The sequence below is a fragment of the Camellia sinensis genome, chromosome 11 (assembly GCF_055761805.1).
Source record: "Camellia sinensis isolate YWXY chromosome 11, ASM5576180v1, whole genome shotgun sequence".
NCBI classification, from domain to species: Eukaryota; Viridiplantae; Streptophyta; class Magnoliopsida; order Ericales; family Theaceae; genus Camellia; species Camellia sinensis.
Window position 1 is genome coordinate 151,976,644 of NC_138971.1, and position 13,347 is coordinate 151,989,990.

Consider the following 13,347-nt stretch of genomic DNA (forward strand, 5'->3'; position numbering starts at 1 on the left):
GGTGTAATTTGGATGGGTTCAACCCAAGTAATTCGTTCTCAATTCGAAATTTTTAGGGCTTGAATAATATATTACAAACCAGAGCAACTCAAACCAAAATTGTGTATATAATTTTCACCTCCCCAACACACATTAATGTGCACTAATTAGGCCTTTTTTTTCTTTTTTCTTTTTTAGATCATATTCATTACTATATATTATTTACACAAATAACACAACACAAATACTTTTTTCCTTTTTCACTCAGAAATGACAAACACTGTTACAGAACCACAACGATTTTTCAATTCTCTAATTTCTCTTCTCCATCTTTCTCTTATGATATAAGTTATTTGTTTTAATTTACTAATAACTTTTAATCCAAAAAAAATTAATAGGGTCAAACTTTAATAAATTAATTAACATAATTGTAAAAATAAAAATAAAAAACACTCAAATTTGTGAGTATTTCAAGCAATTTGGACCTAGCCCAAGTTCAATTTATTATAGTCAAGTCAAATTTGGATAAACAAGTTCGAGTTAAAAGTCAAACGTGAATGGACTTGACAATACTGGTTCATTTGGGATGTGAGTTGACTGTTTGGTTTTTTTACTATTCTAACATGGGGCTAAAAAGTCTCATTTGAGATTGACTTTTTGACTTTTGTGAGAGAAAAAATAAAATAATTATAATTTGCATGTAATGTTTTGTTTTATTGGGCTAAAAAGCCTATTTTATTTTTTTTGTAACTAAAATAGTTACAAAATCAAAAAGTCTGACATGCCAAATGAAGGCTAAGCACAAACTCAAACTAACTTTTCAACCCCGCCGAACCATCCAAAATACACCTCTTAAATTACTGTTGTTTTAATAACAAGGGCTCCTTAATATTTTTTTCAGCCACTTGTCTCTCGGATTAATGTCAGCTTAATTTTGATCTTGTATATATAGCGCACTACTCTTACACTGGCACCCCTCTGGTTCAGGTTTAATACCTAATTATTAACATTTCAAAAATTATACTGAGTTTCTGATCATCTCTTGTTCAATAGTTTAGGAGACATTTCTTGTTCAATTGTTCGCATTTTAAACAATCCTTTGTTCATATATTTTAGCTTAGACACGAAACTCATTTCAAACAAGAAAGAACATGAAGAGAGAAGAGTAAACAAACCCATTCTAAAATGTAAAATCATTTCTCAACATGTGTAATTATTGTCTTTTCATAGAAACAATAGATTTATTATCGAAAAATAAAAATAAAAATAACAACAGTAAAAGAAGATGTTTTTTTGAGGTTGTTACGGCTAACAATGTTGTTGCTGTTGTTGTAAGCTGATCAACTTGAAGTATGCCCCATCCTTGTTCTCCACAAGACTAGAATGAGTCCCTTGCTCTATTATCTTCCCGTCTTGTAAAACTGATATTTGGTCTGCATTTTTAATGGTGGACAACCTATGGGCCACCATGACCGTGGTTCGGTTCTTCATCAGCCTATCCAAAGCTTGTTGCACGACTCGCTCTGACTCCACATCTAGAGCACTCGTGGCTTCATCTAGTAGCAAGATAGCCGGGTTTTTTAGAACAGCCCGAGCAATGGCTACCCTTTGCTTCTGGCCACCGGAGAGTTGAACTCCTCGCTCTCCAACTTTGGTTGAGTAGCCCTCTGGAAGGGCACTAATAAAACTATGGGCATTAGCTAGTTTTGCTGCGTCGATTACTTCTGCTTCTGAGGCTCCTTCTCTCCCGTAAAGTATGTTTTCGTAGATTGATGTGGCGAAGAGAGCTGGTTCTTGTTGGACTAGGCCAATGTGCTTCCGGAGAGATTTGAGTTTGAGTTTCTTGATATCTTTCCCTGTGAGTGTCAACAATTCCACTTTTAAGACTCGATAAAAATGACTAGTAGCTAAGAAGTACGGACCCTTCTAAGAAGATAATGTGTCATGTCCGATACCGATACTCGTCAGACACTTCCCAACACTAAAGGACACACAGGAAACACATTACAGGTATAAATAAAATTACTTGGAATCCAATGACAAATTTATATATTCTCCTTCTCTAGACTTCAAAAATTATTATCTTTTGAGTTAAATATTCATATACATAAATGACATATAATAATAAATATAATAAATTTATAAAATTATATATTTTGTATATGACCCCTACATGTCATGTCCTAAATTTTTTAAAAATTTATATGTTAGCATCATGTCCGTATCAGTGTTTCTTAAACTAATAGAGTTGAGTACAGTATCAGAAAATAACTCACTGTCAATCATCACCTCCCCGGCTGCTGGATCATAGAACCGTAGGACAAGGGCAAGCACTGAGCTTTTACCGGAACCACTCTGCCCGACTAATGCCATGCTCTGGCCTGCATGCACAGTTAGATTGAAGCCCTTGAAAATGAGTACATCGGGCCTTGAAGGGTAGTGAAATTGGACACCCCTCAGCTCTATAATGCCATCCACCTTCGTCAGCTCTTCTCCAATATCGCCTTTGACCTCTGTTTTTCGGTCAAGAACCTCAAAGACTGACGCCACCATTTGGTTCCCTTTTAGAAGGTCTGGTGCCATAGCCAAAGCCTCCCCCATGGCTAGTGCCGTCACAATCAAAACCATAAATGATTTCATGATGGATTTAAAGCTAGAAATCTCCTTCCCCATCAAAACAGAACCATACCTGCACAAAGTTTAAACAAGACTAAGCATATAATAGATTTAACCTACAAGCCAATAATACAAGATTAACCGTTGTGATGGTGTTGGTCAGTACTGTTTCAGAATCCATCATCTGTCTCACAATTCATCTGTTGCAAGGCCACCATGAAAGGCTCCAAATACCCATGTCAAAAAAATTGCTATGCATCTAATATAAAGAACAAAATTTCATTTCATTTCCTTTCCATCGAAATGGCTGCAATGTTTCCGTTTTTTAGGAAACCGAAACTAAACATTAGTAGAATACCAAAATTCCAACGTTTCCACAAAAGCATAACAAAACATTGTCAAACATATCGAAACAATGAGTTGTTTCAACACACATTAAGAATACTTAGCAATGCCCATTTATATTTGCCGCTTTTTGTCAAAAGAAGAAGACAAACAACCATAATTAAGTCACTTATTCCCACTTTGTTTTTTTTTTCTTTTGTTTATGCAAAGTTTTTTTTTTTTTTTTTCCGAAAAAATCCCTACTACAATTTTGCTTTTAAATTTTTTTTTTTTCCTTACAATGGTGAACCCTTTCCCCATCTAAACCTTTTGTTTATAAATTTCCAACATTCACAGACCTCAATATGTTTAATTATTTAATTATTGAGAATGTATTAAAATTTATATTGATTTTAGATTTTGTTTCTAAACATTTTTCAAATGTATTCAAATTTTTCTCTCATTTCCCTTATGTTTCAAAAACATTTCTGTTTCCAAGCTAACTGAAACGAATTTCATTCCTTGATCTAGCATCAATGCTACATCTTTTTATGTTATCCAACCATGTTTTCCATGGCAAAGGTAAAACAGATGAAGCTAAAACCACATACCACAAAGCAAGGCCGTAGGATGAGAAGATGAAGAATTGAGAGACTCCATAGAAAATGCCAGCAATCTGACCACGAGTAAACGAACGCCTTGAAGGCTCAACAAGCTCTCGAGCATAAAGGTCAAGGACCTTCTCCTCCGAGCAGAATGCAGCAACAGTGCGGATGTTACTCACAGCCTCACCAGCAAGCATGTTCGCTTTCAGATAGGCTTTGCTCAAGTTTCCACCATAGCCTTTCATGAACATTTTCTGAAGCGGAAGAGAGAAAAAAAAAAAAAATACCAAACAAACAAACAAATTAGTGACAAAGCTTTCAAATACCAATGATCAATTTTAATCTGCAAGCTAAAATTGAAGGGAGGAGGAAACCTCGCTTATGTGACCGCTAATGATCAGTGGATATGTGGCCATGACAACAAGCATGAGCCTCCAGTTCAAAATGAAGGCAATGGTGAATGAGGTAACAACCAGACCGACATTCTCTATGAGAACTGTAGAGCGATCAACAACTACAGTACGCAACAAAGTTGCATCACTCTCTAAACGAGATGCGAGCATGGAACTTGTATTGTTTGTGTCATCAAACCATCCAATCTCATTGCTCAAAATGGCTGCAACCAAATACAGAAGAAAATCTAGAAAAATAAAATAAATTCTTCAAGAGAAATGAGGGACTATTTTAACTTCATAATATAAGGGTATAAACCAGTATTTTTGGTTTCCGTCACCATATAAAGGCACCAATTCATCATCTAGGCAATAATGGAAGATGAATTCAATTTGAAAAATAATTTTCAATGTTTGAAAACATTGGTACTTGAATTTTTAAGACAATATTGTGTTCATCCAAATACCTCTTCATACTAAAAAAAATCTTTTTATAAAGGGAACAATAGGGATACAAGGAGCAAATATGGCTATTGTCCAATTTACCAGAAAACATCATTTCTCGCACGCGAAGAGTAAGCCGCTCTCCCATGATTCCAAAAGAGAGATGTGCGATGGCATGGACAATGACAGTTATGAAAGCACCTCCACAGAAGAGGAGTGCGATCTTCTTGACTTCACGGCATGTTATGTCCCAGTCCATGTAGTAAGATACAAGAGCCTGAGTGACACCAAGGGCGAAAAGAGGCACCTGTGCTCCAGCAATGAGTGCACAAATTGTGCCAGAAACCCCATACATCCAGTCAGGACCCACCATCGAATACAATCTTCCATTCGACACACATGGTGGATTAACAATCTCTAAACCATCAACTCCAATTTGACCAACAGACATCTTATCAGAGTGAGAGCTTGTGCCGCGGCTTGTTTTGCGTGACAATTCACGGGAATATTTAATGCTATAAAAATAAAACAAGAAAACAAGATTTTGATACTTAGTCATAGATTTTTCAGGAAATTAGTTTTACGTATGTTAAAGTTGCTATTTGAAAAGCAACAGTATTCTTTTGTTTCACTAGAAAATGGAATCTTTGGGAAAAACATCATAACAATTTGCATTGGACACGTACAAGTACAATTGTGAGTATTGGCGTTCGTATTTTTGCTAAAGTAGTACATCTGACAATCCCCAGACCCCGCAGTAGTGGGAACCTCGTGCATTAAGACTGCCATTGTATGTAACGGCAGCAAACAGCATATTTTGGAAAATTTAGCTGACTCTAAATGTAAATATGAAACGAAGTAAGAAAGACAAATTTCTCCATTTTTAAGAATGTAACATAATGAGTGAGTATGCGGTCAACATAGCTTGGTCTTCCTTGCACCACTAACGTAATTTCTGTGCAACATTTTAAAAATAATTTTGAAGATTTAGCCACTAATACCAAATGGAGAATAAATGCCCTCCATTTCTGTTTAATGCAAATGTAACATCTAAAGAATTGATATTATTTCAGAAATTTAATGTATATACCTGAGTGGCCGTCCCAAAGCAGGTCCATGGGAAGGGAGGCAATGCAAGGAAGCTGCCTCTTGGAGTTGAATAAGTGATGCATAAGCACTATTTGGTTTCGAAATGAGCTGATCATGACTCCCGGTCTCCACTATCTTTCCACCTTGAACAACAGCTATTACATCTGCATTTCTAACAGTAGAAAGCCGATGGGCCACAACAATAGTTGTCCGTCCTACCATCACACGATCAAGTGCCTCCTGAACACTCTTCTCAGACCCCGCGTCAAGAGCGCTTGTAGCTTCATCCAGCAGAAGTATTGAAGGATTCTTTACTATTGCTCGTGATATTGCAATTCTCTGCTTCTGTCCACCCGATAATTGTATTCCCCTTTCACCCACCTGCAAATGAACTTCAATTGTTACTCCTTTCACCCAAAAAATAAAAATCCTCCTATCCTAATGTTCTCTTAGGCAATGTTTGGACCAAAGATTTGAGGAAGGATTTGTAGAGGGAAAGGAATTAAGAAAAGAAAAGTGAATGAAATAGAAGATAAACTTTTGTCACATTTCCCTTTTCTTTTCCTTTCCCTCTCCAAATCTCTCCCCAAATTCTAGATCCAAACACATCTTTAAAGATTAAGATCACAACCTGCTAACTTTACAGTGTCAATTTCCAAATTTCATGTATATATATATCAACAGTTCCATATACCTGGGTTTCCAATCTATCAGGAAGGTTGTTGATGAAAGTGATTGCCTCCGAAAGTTTCACAGCACGTGTAATCTCTTCGGGGGAGGCATCATCTTTCCCATAGAGAATGTTCTCCCTAATGGTTGTAGCAAAAAGTGCAGGCTCTTGATTAACCAACCCAATCTGTTGCCTGAGCCACTGGAGGTCAAGCTCTCTGATATTGGTTCCATCTAATAGTATCTGTCCAGAGATGGGCTCATAGAAACGCTCAATCAAAGATATAACCGTGCTCTTTCCCGACCCACTTCCTCCCACAAGGGCTACAATCTTCCCAGAAGGTATGTCAAGACACAGCTTGTTGAATATCATAACATCAGGACGAGATGGGTAGCTAAAGCATACATCCTTGAATTGGATATGGCCTTCATGATTGACTAGTTTCCTGCTGGTTTTCAAGCTCGTTTTGCTTATTGTGTTTCGTTCTATCATCTCAAATATGGGATAAGCAGCTGTCTTTGCTCGGATGAATGCAGAGATGTCAGGCGCTGCCTGTCCGAGTGACCTGTGAAGCAATAGGACCTTATAATATAATATGCTTATTTTGATGCAATTATCTTATCACGAAGCTTGGAATTGAAAGCCTTTGTTTCTAGTTTAGTACAAACATGGCATTTTGCAGATCATACAGAGCTAAAATTCAACATGCCATTTGGTACACCAAATATATGCATTTATCATAACCTATCATGACTCGTTGCAATTTGATTCATATTACACTAAGCAAACAGTTGGTTAATGCAGGGTACATACGAATGTTATAAATAAAATAAAAAAACAAAATCAAACCATTCTATCTTTAGAGTGTTTAAATGCACAAGCCTACGCGCTAGAAAGTGTCACTGCCAAAGTTGCAGACCAATGTCATTTCACATGATTAATTATCATCAGTTTATGATCAAATAGGCCCAAATTTTAATAGGTATGGGAAAAGCATAATGATGTTGCAGTTCGTTCCTGGTGGAACGGGTCGGACTGATCCACGCTCCTCGAGCCTGTGTCCGAATGACCAAGCCCACGGGGGAACCTGCACAATAGTTCAACGGGGAACGGGGAGTCCCCCAGCAAACCCTCCAACGAGCAAGTTAGAGAGAAAAGTGGAATGTGTAGATAGATTAGAGATAGAAAAGTTTAACCTTTTTCTTGTCTTCGACGTCTGCTTATATCCTTTGGTAATCATTACGTTGTCTTTTCCGACCTGTTACCTTGGCCGAAAGTCTATGCTGTAACTTACCTTGCTCAGGGTGAGGGTGTGCTGTCCCGACAGAGAGGGGTTATTGCAATAAATGCTGTAAGGGGCCTCATTAATGGCGATGTGCCGTGGCAATAACTCTGTAGAACTTTGTCTGCTGATGTGGCTTGCCCTTCTCTTGCCACGTGTCTTGATGTCATTGGTTCTTGTTGCTATGTGGGGCTTCAGCAGTGTTGGGCCTTAGTATTTGAGATATGTATTGGGCCCTAAATGCTGGGCTATAGTCTTTATGGGCATACCCATGTCAGTAGTCTCCCATTCCCAAGTGCAACTTTAGTCCAACGAAGGGAATAATGAAGAAAATGAGGGCTGTGAGAGACCAGCGGGGTGAAGGCCGACCGAGAGGAGTGGCCAACCACGAAAGGTGGCCGAGTGGAGGGACCGACCAAGAGGAGAGCCGACCGCGAAGGGTGGCCGAGTGGAGGGACCGACCATGAGGAGTGGCCGACCACGAAGGGTGGCCGAGTGGAGGGACCGACCATGAGGAGTGGCCGACCACGAAGGGTGGGTGGGTGGGTGGGTGGGTGGTAAGGCGCGGGGCTCGCGAGGCGGCGGGGTACGTGATAAAGTGAAGTGCAATAGACAGGGAAGGGGAAAGGGGTAGTGGATCGTGGTCGTACACGTGGCAGAATCTCGTAGTGGGGGAGGTGAGGCGTTAGGCGAAAAGTGAAACGATAGGTCATTTTAGGGTGTTGAAAAGACAGTTTTGGCAGACTGTTGAAAATTTTTCAAACTGGCGAAAATTAATTATGACCCTTGGAATACGGGCAAGCCTTGGGCTTTTGGTATTATCCGTTTTACCTACCTTTTTGCAAAAAAATCAGAACGTTCCAAGTGTTAACTCCTTCGTTGCTAGTGATACACCCTTGCGACATTTTGTAGACTATCTCACACCAGCATCTGAAGCTATTCGCCGACATACAAGAGGCGTGGCCCAAGAAGAAGGAACAGCCGCGAGGGTTGATCCATTGGAAGACGATGATGCTGTGGATTTGGCAAAACAATACCGGACGGAGAGGCGAGTGGGAGCCGGTGGGGCGACCTCGTTCGTCCACGGTGATAACGGCTGTGCAGCCAATCAGCCAGATTGAGCCAGATCACTGGCATACGAAAGCCGACAAGTCGACCGTCGCCGCGAAGGAGTTGGTGAGTATACGCGAGAGGTACCAGATTCCCGCAGAAATAGAGTTGAAGCTGCCGTCCACGAAGGAGAGGCCATCCGACACCTGACTGGGGGAGTTTGCCTTCTACGAGGAGGCATTGAAGGGAGGGTTGAGGTTGCCGATTCCGGAGGTAGTAGTGGGTGTCCTAAACCGGTTGGAAGTGACGCCGGGTCAACTAATGCCCAACGCGTGGAAGATTGTACTGGCTTGCTTGAGCGCGTGGCCAAGGGCGAACGAGGGGGCTGCCATGACGGTGGACGAGTTTTTTGCGTGCTACAAGGCGTCGGGCCAACAAGAGACTTGGGTCATTTTGCAGGCGACGACAGGGAAGGGGCTGGTGGCGAGGTTGCCGTCATCGATAAAGGGGTGGAGGCCGCAGTGGTTCTATGTGTCCGCCAACGGAGGGGTTAGAGTGCGCACAGTTTGGAAAGTGCCCACCAAGTCTGTGGAGCCAAAACTTGGGGCAGCAGCTGAGGAGAGAGTGAAGAAAGTGAAGGAATGGAGGGAGAAAGAGGGTGCCAGATGGGACGAGCTCGTTCAGCCGTCGGCCTTGTTTGTCGCAGGGTTGGGTCCTCAGCCGATCGGTGGAGACCTCGAACCGGCGGAATTAGAGGCAAGAAGGGAGGCACAAGAGGCGGAGGATAGGACCATTCTCGCCAGGGCCAATAAATTCAAAGAGTCACAGGTAGACCGGCCGCTGAAACCGAGTGCGAGAGAGGATCCGACCACGCCCCAAACCTCTAAGGGAGAAGGACTTTGGTGGATTTGAGCCATGACCGCCCCCAATTAATCCTTTGAAGGAGAGGGCCTACAAGGAGATGGGGGGTGTGGTGAAGAAAAAGAGAGTGAGGAGGAGTGAGGAGGAGTGAGGAGGAGCCCGCCTTGAAGAGGAGGAAGGAGGTGACGGCGGAGGAGACCCCCATGGCGAAGGAGGCAGAGGAGAGAGGAGTGGGGGCGACTCTAGAAAGGGTGGTTGTCCCAGAGGTGTAGGGGGACAAAGGTGAAGGGGCCCAAGAGGGAGAAGAGCATATGACTGCCATGGGCCCCAAGATGCAAGTAGAGAGTGGGTCAGCTGGCCCTGAGGTGCCCCAAGGAGAGGGAGAGGAGGCCTGGTTGAAGACCGCTTTTTACCATGTCCCAGCCGTGTCTGGGGTGCTGGGAGGAGTAGGAGTAGGAGGTCAGGGCCGCTGCAGATCACCTCTTACGAGTAGTGAAGGAGGCAGCCATGAGCTCTGTGGCAAATTTTACTGAGGCTGAGCTGCTGAGGGGGTTGTGTTCTGCCCAAATAGAGGCAACCTCCTTAGTCGGGGCCCTTCTGAGAAAGGCGGTGGCTGCAAAAGGTGAAGTGGGGCCATTGAAGGCAAAGTTGGAAGGGGTGGTGACCCAACTTGAGAACTTAAGGAGGGAGACTGCAGGTTGGCGAAAGGCCGCGCGAAGTGCGTGTGCTAGCGGGTTGGAAGAGACTCAAAAGGCGAAGACAATGGAAGTGTTGGCGATCGTGCAGCACAATGTTGCCACTCGAGCCCATGCTGAGCTGCTGGCGACCAAGTTGGAGCTAGAGGACGAACGCCACAAGGTAGTGTCGCTCAAGTTCCAGCTGGCTAGCAAACAAAAGAAGCTGGAAAATGCTAAAAATGCCTGCACGGTCGCCAACGAGCGGTTTGAAGAGGATATGACCAACAATGAAGATCTGCGCGCCCAGTGGGTCAAAGAAAAGGAGGAAGCAAACCTGAAGATCACTGGGCTGGAGAAGGAGCTGGAAGATGAGTGTGCGAAGGCAATGGAAGAGAAGGCGAGGTTGGAGAAGGAGTTGGAGGAAGAAAAAACCAAGGCAGCCTCTGAAAGGGCAGCATACCCCGACCTGTACGTCGCAGCAGTGGAGCAGTTCAAGGGGTCTGCTGACTTCCAGATGGCGAACGATGCCGCGGTAGCCGGCAACTTGGCGAGACAAGGGGCTGGGGGGGCTGGCCCGTCAGGAGCGACCGCTGGGGCAGGAGTGAAGATGAAGTGATCCAGAGCTTCCAGCGGTCGGACTTCTACAAGCACGAGATGACTGAGTACTGGGACAGCGGCTGGAAGATGTTTAAACGCAAAGTAGAAGAGTTGTTCCCAGACTTGGACCTCAACAGTGTAAAGATTAATGAAGACGACGTGGCCCAGACCCCCCTAGACGAGGGCGTTGAAGAAGAAGACCTCGTGTCAAGTGAGGAGGAATGACGGAAGTGGACAAAATTGTACTCAGAATTTTGGTTTTTTTTTTTTTTTTTTTTTTTGAATTGCTATAATAAACTTGTGTATAAGTTTGTGAATGAATAAAATTATAAGGTTGTGTTTGTCACACTGCTGTCTTTATGTTTGTGAGTCCGAAATGAATGAGAATGGTTTATTCAAATTAGGCTTGACTTGTAAGGAAAGAGGCTGACTTGTAAAAGTTGATAAGTAAGGAAACAATCTGACTTATAAAGGAAGCATGTAAGAATGTAAAAAAATGTGAAGTTTCAAATCACGCCCAAAAATGAAGTTGTAAATCGTGTTGTAAGGGTGTTGATAAATGAAAAATTAAGTTGGGAAATGAAAGCCAAAAAATGTAAAGAGTGTTGAGAGGTGTAAAAGCATGGACCTGGAATTTGACTAAGTATGGCCACTATGCCACAACCATGAAGTTGGCACGAATGGCCTTAACCAAGTTCTTCATTCGTGCTCAGTTTAGGTTAAGCTACGATTAACTGGCTCTTCAAGTAACTCAGTGGCTTTAAGTAACTCAGTCTGACTGAGCTCTCTATGCTTAGTCTGGCTGAGGCTTTTCATGCTCAATTGGGCTGGGTTCTTCATGCTCAGTCTAGCTGAGGCGCTTTTCATGCTCAGTCTGGCTGAGGCTTTGTATGCTCAGTCTGGCTGAGGTTTTAAGTGACTCAGTCTGGCCGAGGTTTTCGTGCTCAGTCTGATTGAGGCTTTAAATAACTCGGTTTGGCCGGGGTCTTCGTGCTCAGTCTGGCTGAGATTTTTTATGCTCAGTCTGGCTGAGGCTTTTTATGCTCAGTCTGGCTGAGGCTTTAAGTAACTCGGTCTGGCCGAGGTCTTCGTGCTCAGTCTGGCTGAGGCTTTAAGTAACTCGGTCTGGCCGGGGTCTTCGTGCTCAGTCTGGCTGAGGCTTTAGGTAACTCGGTCTGGCCGAGGTCTTCGTGCTCAATCTGGCTGAGGCTTTAGGTAACTCAGTCTGGCCGAGGTCTTCGTGCTCAGTCTGGCTGAGGCTTTAAGTAACTCGGTCTGGCCGAGGTCTTCGTGCTCAGTCTGGCTGAGGCTTTTTATACTCAGTCTGGCTGAGGTTGCAATCAAAGCGTTATTGGAATACCACAATAATAACTGAGATATAAACTTGCTGTCATTAAAGTGTAGTCCATTTGATCAGAAATTTACATCATGTGAGAGAAGAATAAGAACATTCAAGTGTGTAGATTGCCCAAAAGAAAATACAACAACTGATCAATACAAGAATGGAAAATTATTGAAAATAACGCTTCAAGTGTTTGGTGTTCCACGGATGGGGCAGGTCTCGACCTTCCATGCCCTGAAGTCGGTATGTACTCGGACGAAGTCTGGCTTTAACAACATAAGGTCCTTTCCACTTGTCTACCAGTTTCCCTTCAGTTGAATTTTTGGTGGCAAGGGTTGCTTCTCGTAAAACAAGGTCCCCCACGGCGAACTCCCTCGATCGGACTTTGCGGTTATAGTAAGTTCTCATTTTCTGTTGGTATGAGGCCCGTCTGACTGCAGTGGTTTCTCGGAGCTCTTCAATTAGGTCTAGGTCTGCCCGACGCAGCTCTTCAGTCAGTTCTGGATTCGGATGTAGAACCCTTGGGGTAGGAAGACCGACTTCCACTGGGATGACCGCCTCAGCGCCGTATGTTAAGCGAAAGGGGGTCTCCCCAGTGGGAGTTCGAACGGTAGTGCGGTAGGCCCAGAGTACATTCGGTACTTCCTCGGCCCAGAGTACATTCGGTACTTCCTCAGCCCAGAGTCCCTTAGCAGCTTCCAACTTGGTTTTGATGATCTTCAGAAGAGAACGGTTGGTGACCTCAACTTGACCATTGGCTTGGGGATGACCTGGGGAAGAGAAACATGGCTGAATTTGAAACTCTGCACAGAATTTCCTGAACATGGCATTGTCGAATTGTTTGCCGTTGTCGGAGACGATGGCTTGAGGGATGCCAAATCTGCATACGATCGACTGCCAAATGAATCTGGTTGTGTTCCGCTCGATAATTGTGGCAAGGGGTTCTGCCTCAACCCATTTAGTGAAGTAATTAATGGCCACAATGGCAAATTTGGTTTGGCCTCGGCCAGTGGGTAATGGGCCAACTAGGTCGATCCCCCATTTGGCGAATGGGTAAGGACTGCAAAGCGTGATTAATTTTGTAAGAGGAGCATGGGGAATGTTGGCAAAACGCTGCACTTATCATATTTGAGCACGAAGTCTGTTGCATCTTGATTAAGAGTAGGCCAGAAATAACCAGTGCGAAGTATTTTGTGGGCTAGAGACCGGGCACCCGAATGATTACCACAGATACCCTCATGGATTTTCCTCATCACGTAGGTTGCTTGAGCAGGATTGAGGCATCTGAGGTATGGGCGTGAAAAACCACGTTTGTATAAGAGGTCGCCGACAAGAATATAGTTGGACGACCGGGCCCTGACTTTGGCGGCCTGCTGTTTGTCGGCTGGCAGTTCCCCCGTTGTCAAGAAGAGAGAGATA

At 43.3% G+C, this 13,347-nt stretch overlaps 1 protein-coding gene across 2 annotated transcripts in view; it reads right to left on the minus strand.

Annotated features, from left to right (window-relative positions):
- Positions 1 to 1,145: 1,145 nt before the first annotated feature.
- LOC114297127 (ABC transporter B family member 2) overlaps positions 1,146 to 13,347 on the minus strand; it is a 53,137-nt gene continuing 40,935 nt past the window's right edge. The window contains exons 6-12 of one of the 2 annotated variants that reach the window (XM_082895897.1): positions 6,144 to 6,684; positions 5,451 to 5,830; positions 4,463 to 4,875; positions 3,899 to 4,140; positions 3,531 to 3,778; positions 2,256 to 2,668; positions 1,146 to 1,835 (exon numbers count right to left, since the gene is read on the minus strand). In XM_082895897.1, coding sequence (XP_082752023.1) covers positions 1,288 to 1,835; positions 2,256 to 2,668; positions 3,531 to 3,778; positions 3,899 to 4,140; positions 4,463 to 4,875; positions 5,451 to 5,830; positions 6,144 to 6,684 — 2,785 coding nt within the window. In that variant the 3' untranslated portion in view covers positions 1,146 to 1,287. Of the gene's footprint in view, positions 1,836 to 2,255; positions 2,669 to 3,530; positions 3,779 to 3,898; positions 4,165 to 4,462; positions 4,876 to 5,450; positions 5,831 to 6,143; positions 6,685 to 13,347 lie in introns of both variants that reach the window. The other variant, XM_082895898.1, reaches the window with a different exon arrangement.